At 35.5% G+C, this 22,610-nt stretch overlaps 1 protein-coding gene across 6 annotated transcripts in view; it reads left to right on the plus strand.

The window, feature by feature from the left end:
- The window catches only part of NUBPL (NUBP iron-sulfur cluster assembly factor, mitochondrial), a 208,111-nt gene extending 190,287 nt beyond the window's left edge, over positions 1-17,824 (plus strand). For all 6 annotated transcript variants that reach the window (XM_026007679.2, XM_072761371.1, XM_072761367.1 and 3 more), the window contains 3 exons: positions 5,455-5,575; positions 9,248-9,330; positions 16,042-17,824. In XM_026007679.2, the coding sequence (XP_025863464.1) occupies positions 5,455-5,575; positions 9,248-9,330; positions 16,042-16,104 (267 nt within the window). In that variant the 3' untranslated portion in view covers positions 16,105-17,824. The remainder of the gene's footprint in view (positions 1-5,454; positions 5,576-9,247; positions 9,331-16,041) is intronic.
- Positions 17,825-22,610: the final 4,786 nt, after the last annotated feature.

Consider the following 22,610-nt stretch of genomic DNA (forward strand, 5'->3'; position numbering starts at 1 on the left):
TTCAAAACTCATTGATTACAGAACACTTTTAAAACTATAGTATTGATTATAGAACTCTTTTAAAAACTAGTATAGTGTTTTCTAATCTTTTTAATACTCAAGGTTCTCTTCTAAACTTTCTTCCAGCTAACCCTATGGTTTGAAAAAGTTGTCTGACACATACTCTGCATAATTTAATAATGTGTTTTCTTTTCTAATTAATCAAATAAATATATGTATGTTAATCACACTCAGTTGATATTTCAACTAAAAGCAGAGACTTGACAGTTTATCTTTCCTATATAGTCTTGAAGGTAAATGTTTCTTCAATTTTTAAAAGTACTCATAAATCACTGGCCCTCATAAATGTTTTTGTGCATCTTTAGGACCTTGAAACAGCATTAAATAAGGCAATCACCAAAATTAGTTCTATAGTCACACTTCAATTGTCTACAAAGTGCTGTCTAATAGAAAGGAAATGCAATTCACAAACTGATTTAAAAATTTTTAGGGATGCCTGAGTGGCTCAGCAGTTGAGCACCTGCCCCTGGCTCAGGGCGTGATCCATGGTCTCCCTGCCTTGAGCTTGCTTCTCCCTCTGCCTATGTCTCTGCCTTTCTGTCTCTGCCTTTCTCTCTCTGTGTCTTTCATGAATAAATAAATAAAAATCTTTTAAAAAAATTTGACTATCCATATTTTAAAATGTAGAAAAAAAGATGACCTTAATTTTAATAATATACTTAATATATTAGGGGATCTCTGGGTGGCTCAGTGGTCGAGCATCTGCCTTTGGCCCAGGGCATGATCCTGGAGTCCCGGGATTGGGTCCCACATCAGGCTCCCTGCATGGAGCCTGCTTCTCCCTCTGCCTGTGTCTCTGCCTCTCTCTCTCTCTGTATCCCTCATGAATAAATAAATAAAATCTTTTAAAAATATTATTTTAGTACAAAATCATTAGCAAAGTTAATCATTCAACAAAATAATTATATTAAAAACACTAGGAATTCTTAAAATTCAATTAAAAAACACATAATCAATGGAAAAATAGACAAAGAGAACTGACCACGTTATGGAGAAGATTATACAGATGACCAATAAATATGTTAAAATATGCTCGACTTCATTAGTAATTATGGTAATGCAATTTAAAGCCACAGTGCAGAGGGGACATGGGCCTAGTATCAGGAAGAAAGAGGACAAACTGAAATACATCTGCATTCCTGCAAGTTTCTTTCCCCACTTGTAACCAAAGTAAACTGTAGAGTATAATACCCATAGCTTCACTTCCCCCTCCCAAATCTCATGTCACTTTACTTTTAGGGAACTTTAACAGGGAATAATAAAGGAAGGAAGATTCGGGGGCAGCCTGGGTGGCTCAGTGGTTTAGCGCTGCCTTCAGTCCAGGGTGTGATCTTGGAGACCCAGGATCGAGTCCCACGTCGGGCTCCCTGCATGGAGCCCGCTTCTCCCTCTGCCTGAGTCTGTGTCTCTCATGAATAAATACATAAAATCTTTCTAAATAAATAAATAAATGAAGGAAGGAAGGAAGGAAGGAAGGAAGGAAGGAGGGAAGGAAGGAAGGAAGGAAGATTCTAGGAAATTTAGTTCCCAGTATAAATAGATTGATGGTCTGAACAGTCTAGCACAATGAGATACCACTACTTGCTCACCAAACTTTCTAAAATAAGAGACTGATGATACCAAATGTTGGTGAAGCATGGCACAGCTCGAATTCTCATACATTGCTCATGCAAGTATAAATTGGTAAACTTTATTGGAAAGCTTCTTAGCATTTTCTTAAAGTTAAATATGCACAACCTAAATATTCAGCGAGAGAGAGAGAGAGAGAGAGAGAGAGAGAAACATATGTAAAAACATTCATAGAAGTATTATTTATAATGGTTTCTCCAAAGTGGAACCCAAATTTTAACACCATAGATCAGTTTTGCTTGTTTATAAATTTTTTGTAAATGGAATAATAAGTATATACTTTGTGTTGCTTATTTTGCTTAAAATTATGTTTGAGAGATTCATTCCTACTGTTGATTGTAGCTAAAGTTTTTTCATTTTCATTATTGTGTAGCATTCCATCATGTGAATATGCCACAATTTATTTGTCTATTTCACTCTTGATGGTCTTTGGGTCAGTTTCTATTTGGGGATAATTAGTGTTGTTTATGGATACTTTTGTACATGTCTTTTGTGGAATATTATGTTTGCATTTCTTTTAATATATAGCTGAGAGCAGAATTATTGTGCCATAGTATAAATTGAACATATATCCATTTAATTACATTAACTGCCAGTTTTCCAAAATGGTTGTATCAATTTAAAATGATTGTACCGGTTTACACTCAGCTGAAACTGGGAGTTTTACTTGCTCTCTGTCCTCACCAAGATTTGGTATTTGTTGTTTTTGTTGTCGTTGTTATAATTGTGTGGACATTCATTTGTTCTAATCAGTTCTTAAACATAAATGTGTGGTATCTCATTGTGATTCTGTTTTGCATTCCTCTGATGATTAGTGAAGTTGAAAACTTTTTTCTCAAGTTTGTTGGTCTTTGGATATCCTCTTTTAAGGAATGCCTGTTAGGTCTTGCCTATTTTTAAATTTCTGATGTTCTCTTACTGGTTTATGGAATTCTTCACATATTCCAGATAAAAGCCCTTTGTTGTGGATGTGTATTGTAAATACCATCTCCGATTTTTAGCTTTCCTTTTCACTCTCTTGGGTCTTCCAATTGTTATTAATTTTAATGTAGTCCAGTGTAACAAAATAATTTTTATTTATGTTTTTATTTCTTTGTGTCCTGCTAGAAAAATCTCACATCACTCACACCATACCTCACCCATGTTGGTCTTTCAATTCCTTAAAGGAGACTTGTGCTCCCTACTTCTGTCTCTCTCTTTTTTTTTTTCTTGTTTTTACCTGCTGATTCTTTAACTTTTAGGTCACATATTTCCTCAAGGCACTCCTCTGTGACTTTCAGGGTAGATGTAGTCCTCTCTGTTCTGTGCTCTCATAATCCTCTGTGCTTTGTTTCCAGAGAAACTCTTGCATTTTTAAAGTAGATTTTTGTTCTATTACTTATTCAGTCTGTTTCTCTAATTAGTGTGCAAGCTTCAGGAGGGCAAGGATCAAGTCTGTTTGCTTACCACTGTATCCTACTCCTTTTGCTTAGCTCAGTTACTGGCATATAATAGGAACTCATTAAATACTGAGTTTGCTTACAGTTTTATGTTGGTGACATTTTGCAGTCTATATAGAGAACATGTCTGAGATTAAAAAATTTTTTTTTAAGATTTTATTTATTTATTCATGAGAGACACAGAGTGAGAGGCAGACTTAGGCAGAGGGAGAAGCAGGCTTCCTGCAGGGAGCCCAATGTAGGACTCAATCCCAGGACCCCGGGATCATGCCCTGAGCTAAAGGCAGACGCTCAAACTGAGCCATCCAGGCATTACCATGTCTGAGACATTTATATAAGCCATGGAAAACAATAATAAGATATTGATAATAAGTTAATCATATATGTTGAAAATACATTATGCTCCATACCTTTCTATGTCTTTGGGAGTCTAAGAAATTCTGGAATAGGGATGCTTTTCCTGTTTTCTCTGAATTAGAATATACCCTCACCTAGATTTTCACAATATTTAAGTGTTTTTCCTTTTCCCATTTCTTGAGTGATTTTCTTTTTTTAAGATTTTATTTTTTTATTCACGAGAGACACACACACACACAGAGACAGAGTCATTGGCAGAGGGAGAAGCAGGCTCCATGCAGGGAGCCCAATGCGGGACTGGATCCCGGGGTTCTAGGATCACGCCCTGAGCGGGAGGCAAATGCTTAATCACTGAGCCACTTAGGCGTCCCTCTTGAGTGATATTTTTATGTGTAAGTTGAAAGCTCTACGGTGAAGAAAATATATCACATTTAACATAAATGGCAGTAAAACTTGACCAAGCCATGGGTGTATGATATAGACATGCTGAATAAACAAATAAGGTATGTGATCTTTAGCTGTGTTTTCTTCTGGCTTTTTGGAGATACTGTTGAATTACCAAAGTACAATATGATTTATTTTTATAATACTTCGCATCAGCAAAAAAGCATATATTAGATGCTTGGAAAATGCTTAGCTACAAATTTATGTCCCTCACAATTTGTCTTCATTTGCATATGTTCTGGGAAATTTTAGTCTGTTCTATTTCTCTTTTCAGAAAAAATAAATTTCATCACTTTCATGTATGTATGTTTCATTGTGGACTGTCAGTGCCATTCTTCATTTAAAATGAAAATGTTCTGATAGAGATACCTCCTATAATGATGATCTTTTTGGTGGAATTGATGGGATGATATAGACATGTTATCTCTAGGCCTCTGATAATTGTATTTCTTATTTTTATTCTAGAAGAGATGCACTGCTTTCCATTAATAAGAAAATAGGATTAAAAGAAACATGAATAAGGATTATATTTGCAGAGCCTGTTTATTCAGCAGATGTTCATAAAGTACCTACTTTGTGCCAGAAGCTAGGGAAACTCAGAAATAGATGGACACTTTCTATAAGACTTGAAATTTTTGTTTCAAGTGGTAACATTCTGATAAGAGCTGAGTTTTAGTTTAGTTTTTAGTTTTAGTTTTTACTAGCTGTGTCCTTTATCCCAGCTATGGAATGGGGATGATAAAAGACCCATCTCGTAAAGCTTTTGATAGGAGTGAATAAGATAGTTCATTTAAAACACTTACCCCAGTGCCTGGTATATAATAAGAAGCACTCAGTGTTTGTTAGCTGTCATTTACTATGAGACTTCGTAACACAATAGCCTCTTAACAATTTATTTTCCTGTGTTTGTTTCTGTTTATTTTTTCTGTATTGCTATCAGAGCTAAATTTCTAAAATAGATCTGATTGTGTAACATTACCTCTTGAGACCATCTTTTCAACTTTAAAACCTTTTGTGGTTTTCTGTTGTCACAAGAATAAGTCATGAATGGCATTTAGTACCTTACCATCTGACGCTGACCTCCTTATCAAATGAGCTTCTGCCTTGGCCCCCCATTAGTGTGCAGCCCTAATAGTCCGTGTACAATTATATTTAACTGCCTTGGCTTGTGTTCCTCTTTCCGCCTAGAATTCCTGCTATAGGCTTTAACCCTTCTTCTCACCCTCAACTCGAAGAAGCAATTCTGGGTAATATGGGCAGCCTAGAGATAACCTCTTATTCTTCCCAGACAGAATTTTTTTGATCCCTGTCATTTCTTTATCTTTAGCATTTATCACATTATTAAAGTTAATTACATGTGTCTCGCTCTTCCACTAGCTTGTGAGTTCCCCTTAGAGCAGAGACCATAACTTATTCATCATTGTATCACTAGAACCCAGTAGGCACTCAGTAAAAACTTGTTGAAATAATGGATTGAGATTTGGTTTTAACTTTGTTTTAATTTCAGTGTTTCTTGTTATTCTAGGTTTTGGGCCTTATCCAAAATATGAGTGTTTTCCAGTGTCCAAAATGTAAACACAGAACTCATATTTTTGGTGCTGATGGTGCAAGAAGACTAGCACAGACCCTTGATCTTGATATTCTAGGTAAAACCATAAGATATTCCTTTGCAGAGAAAATGGCAGAAGGGAAGATGGGGATAAGGCATGATGATGAAGAGTGTCTCAGAAAATGATGATTGTCTTCAGTTTTGTATTTTAAATTAAGATAGTGTAGGGAGTTGTACATGTTAACCTTTCTTTGCTTTTTATAATATTTCACTAGTGGAAAGCTTTTGAAGAGGAGACCTATTCTGCCAATTATAACTTTTACTGTAGGTAAAAACTGCCAATAACTTGAATTTGAGAAGAGTTTCATGGTCTGATTACTGTAATTTAAGTCCTTATTTTAAATAATGGTTGTCTGTTTGCTTAGTTGGGAGCACATATCTCAGTATAAACAGATACGTGAAAACACCTGGTTAATATGTTGTAGCAACCTTTGAAAGTGTCAGTTCTTGGTACATATGAAAAAAATGCCTTGCTCTAGAAAAATAATATTCTTTTTTCTGTAATTTTTTATATATTTTTGCCATGTCTTTGAGCTATGACACCTGAAATTTATATTGTGTATACTGTTCACATTACTGAACTGAAGGATTAATTAGTGTTATGAGAAGTAAAATGTGGTGAGTGAGCAAAACACAGATTTTAGATAAAACATAATTTTTGAAAAATCCACAGGCAACTTAATGGACATTTTAGGAAACATGTGTTGGTATTTTCCCTATGAATGAGTTTCTGTTCTGGGCAAAGGCAGATGTTAAAAGCTGAATAGGGAGGAATAGAGTGAATTATTAGTTTTAGGTAGTTAACAATTAAGATCCCTTAGAGATCAAGGAATTTTAAAACATTATTATAATTAAATTTCTAAAAGTTGATGTTAAATGCATTATTGTTATTATGCATTTGCACTATAGCAGCCACCACACCAGGTGAATACTAATGATATATTTTGATACATTGCTATAATTATAGCCACTAATTATATTCTGCAACTGTTTTTTGTTTAACTAACCTAGAAAGTTCAATTTCCCAAATATGCATAGCAACAACAGATTGACATTCACTTCTATAATAAAGTAAATGTATAATTATAATGGCATTATTGAATTATGCTGACAATATTATAATTCCCTGATTTATAAATGGATGGTATGATATTGCAAATAACTTATTTAGAATTTGAAATATATCTCCTGGAGAAACAATCTCACATATGGAAGTTACATTTTAGCCAACAGCTCACAAATGTATAGTTACTTTAAAAATGTGTCAGAAACAGATTATAGATCACAAGAAATGGGTAGTGCCTGTAGATTGCTGTAACTAACAGTGTTTTTTTTTTTTTTTTTAATTTTTTTTTTTGTAACTAACAGTGTTATGGGAAAAATAATTCAGAGTTTCAACTCAGGGCACGTCTCCTCTTTTTAATGTAGTCATGGGGTCCTGTGAGACCTCCCATGACCTGAAGCAGGGGCTCCAATAACAAAGAAGTTGGAGTCAGGAAGGAGGATCTGAAATCAGAGTAAGAGCTTCCCAGTTATGGCCTCCTGGCTGGTTGAACTCCCTAGGAAGTCTTATATGTCCATTACTGACTCCCTGGCTGTCTCTTAATTTATTTTCATCCATTTGGCTATGTTAAATAATTATTTGATAAAATGGCTCTCAGAACTTTCTCCATATTACCTATAGACACAGATTGTATGTAGTAGTTATGTCTCTGAAATACGCCCTTGCTTCCTTCAGACCTAGCCCCTCAGAGATACTTTTCAAGTCCAGGCAGCACTTTACCCACTCTCCATACCATTACTCCTTTTTATCCTTCTCTGTCATACAGCTGTTAGCCCATTACCACCCTTACTATGGTGTGCCACCTATTTTCTAAAAAGGTTTTCCTTTTTCTCGATCAGCTTTTCTGTGCTTTTATATATAGGATTAGGAGTCTCTAGAAGGCAGAAACTATATTGGTAGGTGGCTATGGAAAGGAGAAGGTTTTGCTTTTTTTTCTTCCATTACTGCAGTAGAAATTAAAGCATTCAGGATTCCTTACTATAATAGCATAAATCAAAGAAAAACCTTTATAGGTTTCTAAGAATTCTCTTTAACATATTTTCCCTTACTCCTGTGACAGTTTCTTATAGTCTTAAGTTGATCTATAGAATAGATCCTAAAATTTTTTTTTATTTATTTATGATAGTCACAGAGAGAGAGAGAGAGAGAGGGCAGTTTACTGAAAAGCTAATCTTAATTTTTTTTTTTTAAGATTTGTGTATTTATTCATGAGAGACATAGAGAGTCAGAGACACAGGCAAAGGGAGAAGCAGGCTCCCTTCAGGGGAGCCTAATGCTGGACTTGATCCCAGGACTCTGGGATCATGACCTGAGCCAAAGGCAGATGCTCAACCACTGAGCCACCCAGGCACCCCAAAAGCTAATCTTTAAATGACTACTGAGATATCCAGGTATTTTGTCAGTTGGCTATTGAACCTTTAGAAAAGATTTAAAGAATTGATTAAAATCCCCAAATTTGCTGACAAGAGGAGATTGAAATATGTTCCTCTATGTACTTTATAATGTAACTTGTAATAGGTTTGTAATTTTGTAACATATACTTCTGCTTTATTTACATGACTTATTTCTATAAACCCATACATACACACATTCAGTAACCGTTGCATGAATTTGAAGTGGTTCTAAGAATGCTCAGTACTATGATAAATCAACTCTCCTACCTATGACTCCATTTACTGCATTTTAAGTCTTAACCTTTTGAAAGGTTTCATTTGTGAAGGGATGGTGGAGTCAATTGGATGACAGATCAGAGCACTTTTCCCCTAAATTCTACCACCTAATAGTAACACATTCTCAGGAAAGACACACAATCTTTCCAACCTCCTGTCTAAATAGTGGAGGTTCTTAAATACTTCCTGAGATCTCATCAAAGTTTACAAGTTATATGTAATGCTATATTGACACCTAATAAAACTGAGGCGCCTGAGTGGCCTAGTCAGTTAAGTATCAACCTTCTGCTCAGATCATGATCTCCGGCTTGGGATCGAGTCCCACGTTAGGTTCCCAGCTCATCCAGGTGTTGTCTTCTCCCTCTGCCCCTCCACCCTGCCTGTGTGCATACGCTCGCTCTCTCTCTCAGATGAATAAATATAATCTTTTAAAAAATTAAAGAGAAATAGTTCTGTCTGATAGAGAGGCAGGAGATAACATATCTGCCTTACTTTTCAGAAGTTCTCTTAGCTCACTCATCTGCCAACATCAGGAAGATAATTTTATTATACTTTTTTTTTGGACAACTTTGTCTCCTCATCTTTTCCTCTTCATTTTCCTGTTGTTATTTGGTATGATATTTTTATGTCAGGAATTATAGGGAGAAATAATTTTACAAATATCTTCCAAGCCATTTCTTGCTGGAAGACCTCCAGCAAAGAATAAATCAGGGGCCTTATCCCTTGATTGGCTGCCACATAGCTTTCATATGTACATATACAATCACTGAACTGCCCTCAATGGAATATATTACCCCTAATTTTTATTTGAAATTCCTTTTTTAGAGATTTAACCACTTGAGGATAGTCATAATTCAAGTTGATTTGAATGAATTTAATTGATATTTTAGGGTTTTTTCTGAAGTTCAAATAGTGAAAATCCAAATGCCTATATAAATTTTTGTAGTATTAATGGATGTCTGGTGGACTCTTTTAGGAGACATTCCCTTACATCTTAATATAAGGGAAACTTCAGATACAGGCCAGCCGATTGTGTTTTCACAGCCTGAAAGTGATGAGGTAAGTGATGTTTGTAAATATGTATTTTTGTATCTTTAAAAGTAAAGATATTTACTTTTTGATACTTAGAAAATTGGGAAGATCAAGTTCATTTGCAGTGCGTGTGTTAAACAAAGATTAGTTAACTTATTTAAAGCATCCTTAAATAACTATTTTATATGGTAAGCATATCAGTGCTATCTCTGAATTATCAGCTGAATAGATAAACCTATGAAAACCTAGCCAGTTTTCACATGAAGAACACAAACAATGAGTGTTTGTAAAATTCCTATTTTCCTGGCTAGCCATACCTAACTGCCCCAGGTTACCATATTTCAGTATTAGAAGTTCAGCTGATTATTAGGAAAAGGGAAACTAATGTAAAGAAGTATTGAGTTGGAGGTGCCTGGGTGGCACAGTCAGTTGACAGTCTGACTCTTGGTTCAGGTTAAGTTGTGATTCAGGGTCATGAGATCCAGCCCTACATTGGGCTCTACACTGAGTACAGAGTCTGCTTGAAATTTTCTCTCCCTCCTCTTTGACCCCTCCCACTCATGCTCTTTCTCTTTCTAAAATATATAAATAAATATTTTTTTAAAGTATTGAGTTGGATATAGGGAAATTGTTATAATGCTTTAGAGATGGGATTTTCACTACATTTATTTTAATAACTATGATTGAGGAGGTAAGGTCGAAAACTAGTTGGGTTTCATTAGCCAATGTCATTGGGGATGCAGTTGACTGATTTTCAAGATTGCTGAAGCTTTACAACTTCAAGAATAAAATCTTTTATTTTACTTTCTTTTTTAGATAGTAATAAAATCAATCATGTATATGTCTTTTGTCCTAAGTAGCACTTGCTATGTAAGCTAGAAGCTCAGCTATCATCTGAGTGCATCAGTTTTGATGTAGTTTTGTGCTCCTTGGCCGAAAAGCCCCAGTCAGCCTTCTAATAGTTATTCCTTTTTGTTCTTCCTTAGCTAATGGATATATTTTTTAGTACCATTATTTTGGCTATCTATAACTAGTACTACTACTCTCATTCTTTCTTTTCTTTAATCTTACGTGAACTGGACAATAAAAGAGCCAAGCTTAGTTAGAGCTGTAAAAAAAAAAAAAAAAAAAAAAAAAAGTAAGGGTAAATCGACAGTCAGGAATCTTGGATAAATAAAGTATTTCATTTTGAGTTCTTTCTTTCAAGGGGCCCAAGTTCTTTTAGCCTTTCTTAAGAGTAGTTACAGTATAGGTGATTGAGTTGTTGGGGATATGATCTCTGAGAAAATAGAGTATAGTATGTAGCATATCGTTGTGTTTCTTTTTTCTGTGTTTTAGGTAGTAAGGTAGTAAGTAAGTAATGTTAAATTTCCTTTTCAATCTTTTCTTAGAAATCTTTCAGATAAGCAAAAACAAGTTATTACTCTCATAATTTATGTCTAGCAACCTAGCTACCATAGGAGTACTTTATGTTATGCAGTGGATGAAAATTCTATGAAAATAAAGTGTATTTTAATTACACACTTTTAGATGTCTCCTGAGAATAGACTAAAAACATTCTATGGTGGTTTCTAGTGACTAAGAATAATTACGTACTAGATTATATCAATTACAAGTTTAGATTTTTTAAGTATTTTCTCCACCTATCCATTATCTTAATTTTTGGAGTTAATTGTTTTTTAAAATATCATTTACATTTACATAAACATTTGACCTATCATTTCACTGTTGCTGGCTGAATGAGAACAGCCTAACCCGTTATAGTTTGTGCTAGATTTGATTTGGTGAGGTCTTGGCAAAAGTAGTGAGAATTTCGTGTACCAGATTGCCAACCTTAAACTGAAGACTTCTGAGCAATTTTAAGATTTAGACATGGCCATGAAAAGGGGGGAAAAATAGTGCCTTGTATTTATTCTGTTTCCATGGAAATTATTACTTCCGACTCTTAGATTGCAGACATTCATTAAATATCCTCCTAATAATAATAGCAATTACAGTGTACCAGACACTGCCAGACATTTTACTTACATAATTTCTGTGCTCACAACTTAGTACAATGTATAAAAGTCCCCATTTTACAGTTGAGGAAACTGAGGTTCAGAGAAGTTAATTTTCCCAAGGTTACAGAACTGAATAGTAAAATGTGATTAATAGACAAGTCTTCCTTGCAAACATTGGCCTCCTTCCATTATATCACTCCAGGTCCTATACTAATAGCTATGCTTTCTTTAACTTGTTTTAAGAAGTAGTACAATACTTGGGTACGTTAAATACATTATCTTATTTGATTCCCATAACACATTTGTGAGACATATATAATAATTGTATGTATATGTATAAGATATGTATAATAATAATGTATAATAATAAAATACAACAATCTCCCATTTTTCAGATGAAGAAGCAGAGGTTTATTTAAAGAAAGGAACTATCCAGGATAGTGCTAGAGGCTATTTCCCCTCACAGCTGTGACACCATACTCTATTCATTCTCCTCCCAATGCAATACCTGCTTCCCTTCCTAATAAATTGCAGGATTAGCTCAGTGTCTATGATGTATATTTAGATTGGAATTTAGTTCACCTCCTGTTCGTATCGCAGTATCCTTCTGTTAACCCTTGTGATGAATCTTTCCTCTGATAGCCCCCTTCTCTTTTCCCCTATGAACACCAACGGAAATAGCTAGTAATAGCTCTCTCAGCGAATTCTGTTGTATTTGTGGAAGCTTAATGCCCATTCTACTTGTGTGTCTTCATTTAAAGAATAAAGTTTATACTTGCCAACATGGTAAACTTCTGCAAAAGTTAATGGGACTGAACCTTTAAAATTATTTGTTAATCATTAGCCCCTTAGATCAACACTTTTTATTGTTTGCTTTTAGGGGTTGACCTAAGGTAAAATTATTAATCAGTAAAGGTTTCATCTTCAGTTTTTTTTTTTAATGAAGTTTTCTTTTTCTTTCTTTTTTTAAAGATTTTATTTATTTATTCATGAAAGACAGAGAGAGAGAGGCAGAGACATAGGCAGAAGGAGAAGCAGGCTCCAGCATGGACCCCAGGATCATGCCCTGAGCCAAAGGCAGACCCTCAACCCTGAGCCACCCAGGCATCCCAAGCTTTTTGTTTTCTTTCTAACTCCACCTTCACCATCTCCATCACTCCCTCCTCCCAACACCAGATTCCAGGGCTGTCATTCTCTGTGCATCAGATCTTTTAAAATTGGACATTAGAGACTTCACTCTCCCAGTAACATTTAACTTTTGGAGGACACAAATGCTGCAGTGATTAATTTAAAATATGGTTCATGCTGAATTTAAGGCATCATCAGAAAAGATGGAAAGAGTTGCAGTACCAGTTAAAAAGCACCATCAAGCTGCTGCCTTCTCAGTCATTGGGCAAAACTTTCTGAACATGTGCACTGCTGACAAAAGGGGAATAATTGAAACTCCAAATATAGTAGTAGATAATAGCTAGAGAAGGCCACAGAAGAGGGGAGAGGAAGTAGACACTTAGGATTCAGAACTCTTAAATTCAATAGGATTGCCTCTTGTTTGTGTGATTATAATTGTAATTCAATTTTATCTACTTTTTGCCTTTGCTTTAGTTCAGGACACAAGTAATGGACCCATGATTGACTAATAATTTTCATCCTTTTGTTGCCAAATAAGAATGTTAATATTGACATACAGAAAGGTGTGCTATAAGTTATTCCTGGTAAAGACTTTCAAATATAAGTGGAAATTTTATTATCTTATAATTTCTAAATTATTACCATATAATCTTAATATGAAATCACTGTGTATGATAAAGTAGAACTTCAAATCTTTAAAAACAAAGGCAAAGGAAAAAAGTTCTCCATAAAACTGCTTGCACTTTGATTGCCGTCCATTTCCTTTAACTTGTTAATATAGAGTAAATAGGATCCAGCTATCTTAACCATGCTTCTGGATGGCCCAATAAAAAATCTCTGGTAGAAGTGTTATTCTATGTATATTTGAGGTGTTGAAAAAAGAGTATTAACAATTTGAGAAATATAAATCATTTTTGGGTATATGATACACATATTTGCCTTTTTGCTAGTTATGGATTAAATGAAAGGGAGGGATTTAGTTTACTATTTCCTCAGCCAGAAGTATCTATGAATACATGTTCATGTGAGCTTTTCAATGAGATTGTAAAGTACTTAAGGATATAATAGGAATAATAGCAGCCACTAATATTTACTTCTTTTGTACCAGTACGACACATACTTTATTATTACTTAATATTACCCCAAACTCTTTGAGGTAGATACTATTACTTCAGCCATTTTAGAGATGTGGAAATTGAGTCTTAGAAGGGTTAAGTAACTGGCTCAAGGCCTCATACTAATAAGTGATGGAGCTAAGTTTTAAACCATGCTTGTCCAACTTCAGAGCCCCAGGTCTTCACAAATGAGCTATTCTGGCTTCCTTTTATATTGTTACATCCTAGAAATTTCCCAAAACAGTGACTTGCACATGATAAAAATCAAAACGTATTTGTTGAAGTGATACTGCATTGGCTGAAAAAATTCAATCTCAACAGTTCTGTAGAAATCGAAACTGTGAAACTAAGCACTTTTAGTGATTTCTTAGCAAATGACAATCTAAGCATTACTTTGAGTGTGATATATTGAAAGTTTAAGCTTGGAGATAGTCCATTAAAAAGCAAAGGTTAAATGTAGCAAATTTGATTATTCTGGAATCATTCGGTATTTTGTGTAGTCTGCCAGGTTTATGTCTCTAATTTAACATAAGTAAGAATGTAAAGATGAGAGAATGATGGCCTTCTCTCAGCTTGCCTTAGTGAACTTTAAATTTTCATCACAATAATTTTAGGCTAAAATACTCAGAAAAGCTAATAGAGATAAAAGGTATTTACAAAGATGCATGGGTGAAAATCAGCACACTAGGTTTAAGAAAAATATTTATTTACAAAGTACATGTTATTTCCATTTTTAAGCAAAATTGTTGTTATTTTATGTTATGTTATTTTTTATTTATTTTATTTTTTATTTATTTTATATGTTATGTTATAATTGTTAACTACAGCAGAGAGTGAAACCATTTTTATTTTTGTTATTTTAAGGTGCTTTTTTTTTTAAATTTATTTATGAGAGACAGAGAGGTGCAGAGACACAGGCAGAGGGAGAAGCAGGCTCCATGCAGGAAGCCCGACATGGGACTCGATCCTGGGTCTCCAGGATCAGTCCCTGGACTGAAGGCGGCGCTAAACCGCTGAGCTATCCGGGCTGCCCTGAAATCATTTTTAGATCAAGCATTATGATTAAAATTGCTGGTACTTTGGATTTACTGTTTAATATGTAGTAGAAGGATCTACGCTTTGCAGTTAGATGGACCCAGGTTTGAATATTCTCCAGCTTACTGCCTTTGTGATCTTATCCAAGTTGAGTTGATGATGCTTGTTTTACATAAGTGAAATTACTTATGCCAAATACTTGGTATAGTTGGTACTAAATTTAAAAAAATTTAGGGCTGTATTCATATTTTGAAACTTTTTTTTTATGGACTCAGGTGAGCTTTTTAACATTATTCTGGTAAAACAAAAAAATTCAGCAGTTAGGGCTCAAGCATGATTTTTAAAAGTGAAAATGAGCGAAACACTAAGACACTCATCAAGTTGCAATAAACAGACCTCAAATTGTTCTTTTACCGTGCAGTCAGAGAGTTGGTCAGTCTAGGTTCAAAGACTAGCTCATCCCATTCAGCTGTAATGCTTTGGGCAAGACTCTTCACCTTTCTGGTTCTTGGTTTCCTTATCTATAAAGTGGGGTTACTGACAGAATTTCTCCCTTATGGTGGCTGTGAATTTAGATGAAACAATGCTCGGTAAATATTAAATACTCAAGTAAATTTTAGCTATTATCAGTCATAGTAGCTGTAGTAGTAAAAGTAGCAGATATTCATAAGTCTAAGTATGTAAATGTATAGATTAATGGTTTTAGAAGATCCACTATTGTATCTTACAGGTTTCATAGATTAGATAGGGTAAATAAATAAGATTTGCACTGCAGTTATTTAAAACTGATAGAATGCAAATGTCATGACCCTCATTCTAACTGGACCATGTAGGCATCGGTTAGTTTGTGGCCCACAGTGGCTTGTTGTTCTTATTATTTGGCTGCACTGGGGAGCCCACAGATGAAGAGTGTAACAACTGATCCCAGAAATTCTTGCCTGGTACCCAAAATTCAGCAGATGAAGGAGGCTTACAGGGTGCTCGCTGCTGGTACTGGATGCCATTCTCAGAGAGATGGGGAAAATGCTTTCCAAAGATAAACCATAGGGTGGTAATAAACAGTCCTATTTAAAATGACTAACAGCTCTTATGCCACAAAAGTTTTGGCAGTGTCTAACTCAAGATATCAATTTGTCAGAAGAGGAAGATATAATTTTTCTACAACTAGACTGGGTTTGCTAGTTTGCTGACTTAGGAATTAGAGCTTAAAAACAGTAATTGCTGGTATTAAATATTTTTTCAGAAAGTCACCTTCTAAGTATCTGCCCCCTAAATAAAATTCTTTCTTCCCTCTGTGTACACCTGCAGTGTATACAACAGCATCCTCTCACTGCTGAATTTCCTCATCTCACTCAGCCTTTTCACTATTCAGTTCAGTAGACAGCTCTGGCAAACAATTCATGAGTCATTTGATGTCTGCTGGGGAGAAATACAGAACAAATGAGTCTCTTCTTTTCCAGGCCAAAGCTTACCTGAGGATTGCTGCAGAAGTAGTAAAAAGATTGCCGCCACCTCTAAAGTGAGTTCCGCAAGTGTTCTGGAATTTTGCCTGGTGCTTAACAATAAGAAGACCTTTGGAAATCAGCAATGTGGTTATGAAACCTACAGGAATAGTAGTAATCATAGTTGTTTTCTTGTACTTCTAAGGAAATAATGTCTTATGTTCAGATTTGATTTGCTAAGCAGTAACTCACAAATAAAATTTTTATATATCAATGCTAACTACTACATTTAGGAATTTACTGAAAGCTGGTGTGTACTAACTGCACAGAACTGCATTTTATTTTAATGAATTACCCCTTGGGGAATCAGGAGTTTGTGTTAGAAGCCCAATCTTCTAGTCAGGAAAGAACTGTGTTCTTTTTATGGGACTACAGAGTAGTCATTTAAAGGATTTACTAAATTTGTGTGCTGATATAAGTATGACAACACGCTGTCAGTTTGGTCTGGATTTAAATCCTGCCTTGGACTATCTTGGACACATTCATAATATAAATAAACCTTTACTTCATCTGGACCAGGTTTACCCTAGACTTACTAAATATAATCTGCTGGGGGTGGGGCCTGGACATGTGTATTTTTAACAAGATCATAATGATTTTGATTCTGATTCTGATAGAAATAGAATAATAGGTAACATTTATCAAGTGTTTTCTTGTGTCCTTATAATTAATCTTCCATTCATATGAGTGAGGTAATGTGTTATCTCCCCTATATAGATGAGAATACTGAGATATAGGAGTGTTAAGTGTCTTGCTGAAGGTTACTATTTCAGCAAGTGATGGAGCTGGAATTTGAACTTGAGTGGTAGGATACTGGATCCTTCCTTTTTTACACAAAGAACATTCATTTGTTTCAAAAGAGAGAAATATGGTATTCAGCATTTCTTAAAACTTATGAGACCATGAAACTGACCCTTTCCCCATTTAGGACCATTTTGTGGAGTTCATATTTCAAATGATACACTTTGAAAAACATTTGTCTTGTCTAGTTGAGGCTCAGAGAAATTCAGAGGGCTTTCCAAGGTCAGGTAGCAAGATAGTTACAAAGCTGCAAATACTGATAAGAATCAGTAGTTGATAAAGAAGCAGTCTAAGACCTTTGGCAAATACCTTGACATCTTTTGTTTTGTGTCTGGCTTAAATAGCCAGAAAATTAGTCAAAGAGTTGCATGTCATTATAAACATCTTTTCACACACTTATGTTCACATAAAAAACTACATGAATGTTCATAGAGGTTTTATTTGTAATAGTAAAAAACAATGCAGAGTTTTTCAATGGGCAAATAGCAAACTGTGATATATCCATACCATGGAATACTACCTAGCAATACAAAAGAACAAACTATGGACATATGCAACAACGCGTATGAATTCCAGAGAACTATGCTGAATGAAAAAGCCACTCCTAAAAGGTTTTATGCCATCTGGCTCCATTTATGGAACATTCTTGAAATTATAAAATTATAGAACTGGAGAACAGATTAGTGGTTTCCAGAGTTTAAGGGGGAGAGTTGTGTGACTATAAAATGACAACATAAGGAATCCTTGTGATGATGGAAATGTTCTATATTGTGACTATATCAATGTCAATATCTTGGGAGATAATTGTACTATAATTTTGCAAGATGTTATTGTTGGAGGAAATTGGATAAAAGGGCACAGTGAAATCTGCATTGTTTCTTACACTGCACGTGAGTCTACAATTACCTCAAAATAAAAATAAAAGTTTAATTAAAACAAACACACACTGCTGTGACTGAACTAAAAGGACTTGAGCCAAATTATCCATGCTAATTAAAATCATGAATAAAAGTATTTGTGAACACACAGTAATCATCATCATCATTGTGAGAAGGAAGTAATGACTTTAAGTTATAGATTTATACTAGTGTTTTTATCATTTTTTTGAGAGAAGACAGGTATAAATAATCATTGAGCACTTCTAAATACCAAAAAGCAGGTACTTGAACCAGGCTTAACTTTACCTAGAAAAAGAATGATTTAAATAAGCTCCAGAGACACTTAAAAGTTGTGTGCCAATTTATACATCTCGTAGAGAAATGCGAAAGTTCATTTTTTTCTCATAAATACATGGCTTAGCGCTACACATAAAATTACCCACTCTCTTCTCCTTTACTCTTGTCTACAAGTCTCTGCAGATGCTTCCAGGAAAGCCACAGAAAAGATGGTGGTTGGAGTATATATACAGGTTCATAAGTGGAAGAAGAAAAAGTAACCGTAATAGCGAGAATGAAGCATATTCTAAAATTTAGCCTATGGCAGCCTTTGCTAAGCTTCAAAGAGCTGACTTTAAAGATAGACTGTCAAGCACAGCTAGTCCGCCTGTTGTTAGGGGTAATATTTGTTCCTTATTCTTCACATGTCCCTAGAGTATAGAGAATTTCCATTCCACTCTCCAGGAGGTAAAGGTAAGCTGCCCCACTCACTCCATGCCAGGGAAGCAGGAGTAATACATCTTATGGGTAAATTTCTTCCTGTCTGCATTTCTTTGATTTCAGCCAGATCCTGAGCTTCCTGAGGCAGACTACAGGGAAGCCTGTCCATCCCTGCCCTGGACATGGGTGGGCAAGTTCATCTAATTTGAGGGTTGGGTATTTGGTAGTCCACTGGAGTCACATACCCTCTACTCCAGCTTTTTGTCAGTAATAGAGCTAATATTTTTTACCATTCAGATATGAATTTTACAATTCAGATATGAATTGTGTCTCTCAGTTCCAAATAGGAAAAGAATTTCCTCCCTTAAACACCACACTCCAAAAAACATACCAATACCTTTCTAGAATCCTAGAAAATCAGAACCAAAGAGTACATTAGAGTTCAGATACTTGCATCACTCCATTGGAAACACTTCTAATTAAAAGAATAAGTTCACCAATGGCCAGAAGCTTTCTGGGCGGGGGGTGGAGGGATGGGGGACAATGGGAGGAAGTTATAATATACTGTATATAATGTATACGGTATATACAGTAAAGCATGGGAGACATATAGGTCAATTATCTGCAAAGTGGACACCCAACACTAGGTTAAGAAGGAACATCACAGAAGGAACACCAACATCACAGAAGCCTCAGTACTTTCTCTCACAATTGCTGCCCTCTTCTTCCCTTACAAAGTTAACTATTTACTGATGTCCTAACACCTTCAACATTATAGTTTTGCCTATTTTTTGCAACTTATATTAAATGGAATGATACATTATTTTGCTGTGTATTAATTACTTTTATTTTGCTCTATATAATTGCTCTTTATTGTTTCTGAGTTCCACCTCTAACTGCATTAGCAGTTATTCATATTATATGCTGTAGAATATTATGTTGTTTGAATATACCAAACTTACCCATTCCACTGTAGATGGATATTTGGATTGATTCCAATGTTTTACTCTTAGAAATAGTGCTGCTCTGAGCATTCTTATACATACTTCTTGGTGTTCCATTTCTATTGAGTTATTTATGAGACTAGAATTATTGGTAGTTGTTTAGTGGTATCTCATTGTGATTTTAACATACATTTCCATGTTACAAGTGAAATTGAGTACCTTTACATATATTTATTGGCTAATTATATTTCCTCTTTTGTGTACTGCCCAGTTAAATCTCTTGCCCATTTCTCTATTATGCTGTTGGAGCACTTTATGAATCCTTGTCAGTTTTATGTTGAAGTCTTTCCCACTCTATTATGATTTGCTTTTCACTCTCTTAATGGTGTCTTTTGACAACCAAATAACCTTAATTTGAACATACTCAAATTTATTATTTTCCTTTATGATACTAATTTTGTGCAGTGCCCCAAGGTCATGAAGATATTATCCTATATTAATTTCTAGAAGTTTTAATGTTGTTTTGCCTTCTATATTTCGTTTTTAAATCCACCTGGAATTATTTTTTTGCTATTAGGTGAGGTATCCTTTAAGTATTTTGTTTTGTTTTGTTTTGTTTTCTTTTTCTTTTTTTTTTTAATTAATTTTTATTGGTGTTCAATTTACCAACATACAGAAAAACACCCAGTGCTCATCCCGTCAAGTGTCCACCTCAGTGCCCGTCACCCATTCCCCTCCAACACCCGCCCTCCTCCCCTTCCACCACCCCTAGTTCGTTTCCCCGAGTTAGGAGTCTTTATGTTCTGTCTCCCTTCCTGATATTTCCCAACATTTCTTTTCCCTTCCTTTATATTCCCTTTCACTATTATTCATATTCCCCAAATGAATGAGAACATACACTGTTTGTCCTTCTCCAATTGACTTATTTCACTCAGCATAATACCCTCCAGTTCCATCCACGTTGAAGCAAATGGTGGGTATTTGTCGTTTCTAATTGCTGAGTAATATTCCATTGTATACATAAACCACATCTTCTTTATCCATTCATCTTTCGATGGACACCGAGGCTCCTTCCACAGTTTGGCTATTGTGGCCATTGCTGCTAGAAACATCGGGGTGCAGGTGTCCCGACGTTTCATTGCATCTGAATCTTTGGGGTAAATCCCCAACAGTGCAATTGCTGGGTCGTAGGGCAGGTCTATTTTTAACTCTTTGAGGAACCTCCACACAGTTTTCCAGAGTGGCTGCACCAGTTCACATTCCCACCAACAGTGTAAGAGGGTTCCCTTTTCTCCGCATCCTCTCCAACATTTGTTGTTTCCTGCCTTGTTAATTTTCCCCATTCTCACTGGTGTGAGGTGGTATCTCATTGTGGTTTTGATTTGTATTTCCCTGATGGCAAGTGATGCAGAGCATTTTCTCATGTGCTTGTTGGCCATGTCCATGTCTTCCTCTGTGAGATTTCTCTTCATGTCTTTTGCCCATTTCATGATTGGATTGTTTGTTTCTTTGGTGTTGAGTTTAATAAGTTCTTTATAGATTTTGGAAACTAGCCCTTTATCTGATATGTCATTTGCAAATATCTTCTCCCATTCTGTAGGTTGTCTTTTAGTTTTGTTGACTGTGTCCTTTGCTGTGCAAAGCTTCTTATCCTGATGAAGTCCCAATAGTTCATTTTTGCTTTTGTTTCTTTTGCCTTTGTGGATGTATCTTGCAAGAAGTTACTGTGGCCGAGTTCAAAGAGGGTGTTGCCTGTGTTCTCTTCTATGATTTTGATGGACTCTTGTCTCACATTTAGATCTCTCATCCATTTTGAGTTTATCTTTGTGTATGGTGAAAGAGAGTGGTCCAGTTTCATTCTTCTACATGTGGATGTCCAATTTTCCCAGCACCATTTATTGAAGAGACTGTCTTTCTTCCAATGGATAGTCTTTCCTCCTTTATCGAATATTAGATGACCATACATTTCAGGGTCCACTTCTGGGTTCTCTATTCTGTTCCATTGATCTATGTGTCTGTTTTTGTGCCAGTACCACACTGTCTTGATGACCACAGCTTTGTAGTACAACCTGAAATCTCGCATTGTGATGCCCCCAGCTATGGTTTTCTTTTTTAAAATTCCCCTGGCTATTCGGGGTCTTTTCTGATTCCACACAAATCTTAAAATAATTTGTTCTAACTCTCTGAAGAAAGTCCATGGTATTTTGATAGGGATTGCATTAAACGTATAAATTGCCCTGGGTAACATTGACATTTTTACAATATTAATTCTGCCAATCCATGAGCATGGAATATTTTTCCATCTCTTTGTGTCTTCCTCAATTTCTTTCAGAAGTGTTCTATAGTTTTTAGGGTATAGATCTTTTACCTCTTTGGTTAGGTTTATTCCTAGGTATCTTATGCTTTTGGGTGCAATTGTAAATGGGATTGACTCCTTAATTTCTCTTTCTTCAGTCTCATTGTTAGTGTATAGAAATGCCATTGATTTCTGGGCATTGATTTTGTATCCTGCCACGCTACCAAATTGCTAGAACCAAATGAGTTCTAGCAATCTTGGGGTGGAGGCTTTTGGGTTTTCTATGTAGAGTATCATGTCATCGGCGAAGAGGGAGAGTTTGACTTCTTCTTTGCCAATTTGAATGCCTTTAATGTCTTTTTGTTGTCTGATTGCTGAGGCGAGGACTTCCAGAACTATGTTGAACAGCAGTGGTGAGAGTGGACATCCCTGTCTTGTTCCTGATCTTAGGGGAAAGGCTCCCAGTGCTTCCCCATTGAGAATGATATTTGCTGTGGGCTTTTCGTAAATGGCTTTTAAGATGTCGAGGAAAGTTCCCTCTATCCCAACACTCTGAAGGGTTTTGATCAGGAATGGATGCTGTATTTTGTCAAATGCTTTCTCTGCATCTAATGAGAGTATCATATGGTTCTTGGTTTTTCTCTTGCTGATATGATGAATCACATTGATGGTTTTACGAGTGTTGAACCAGCCTTGTGTCCCAGGGATAAATCCTACTTGGTCATGGTGAATAATTTTCTTAATGTGTTGTTGGATCCTATTGGCTAGTATCTTGTTGAGAATTTTTGCATCCATGTTCATCAGGGATATTGGTCTGTAATTCTCCTTTTTGGTGGGGTCTTTGTCTGGTTTCGGGATTAAGGTGATGCTGGCCTCATAGAACGAATTTGG

The sequence above is a fragment of the Vulpes vulpes genome, chromosome 6 (assembly GCF_048418805.1).
Source record: "Vulpes vulpes isolate BD-2025 chromosome 6, VulVul3, whole genome shotgun sequence".
In the NCBI taxonomy this organism is placed as follows: Eukaryota; Metazoa; Chordata; class Mammalia; order Carnivora; family Canidae; genus Vulpes; species Vulpes vulpes.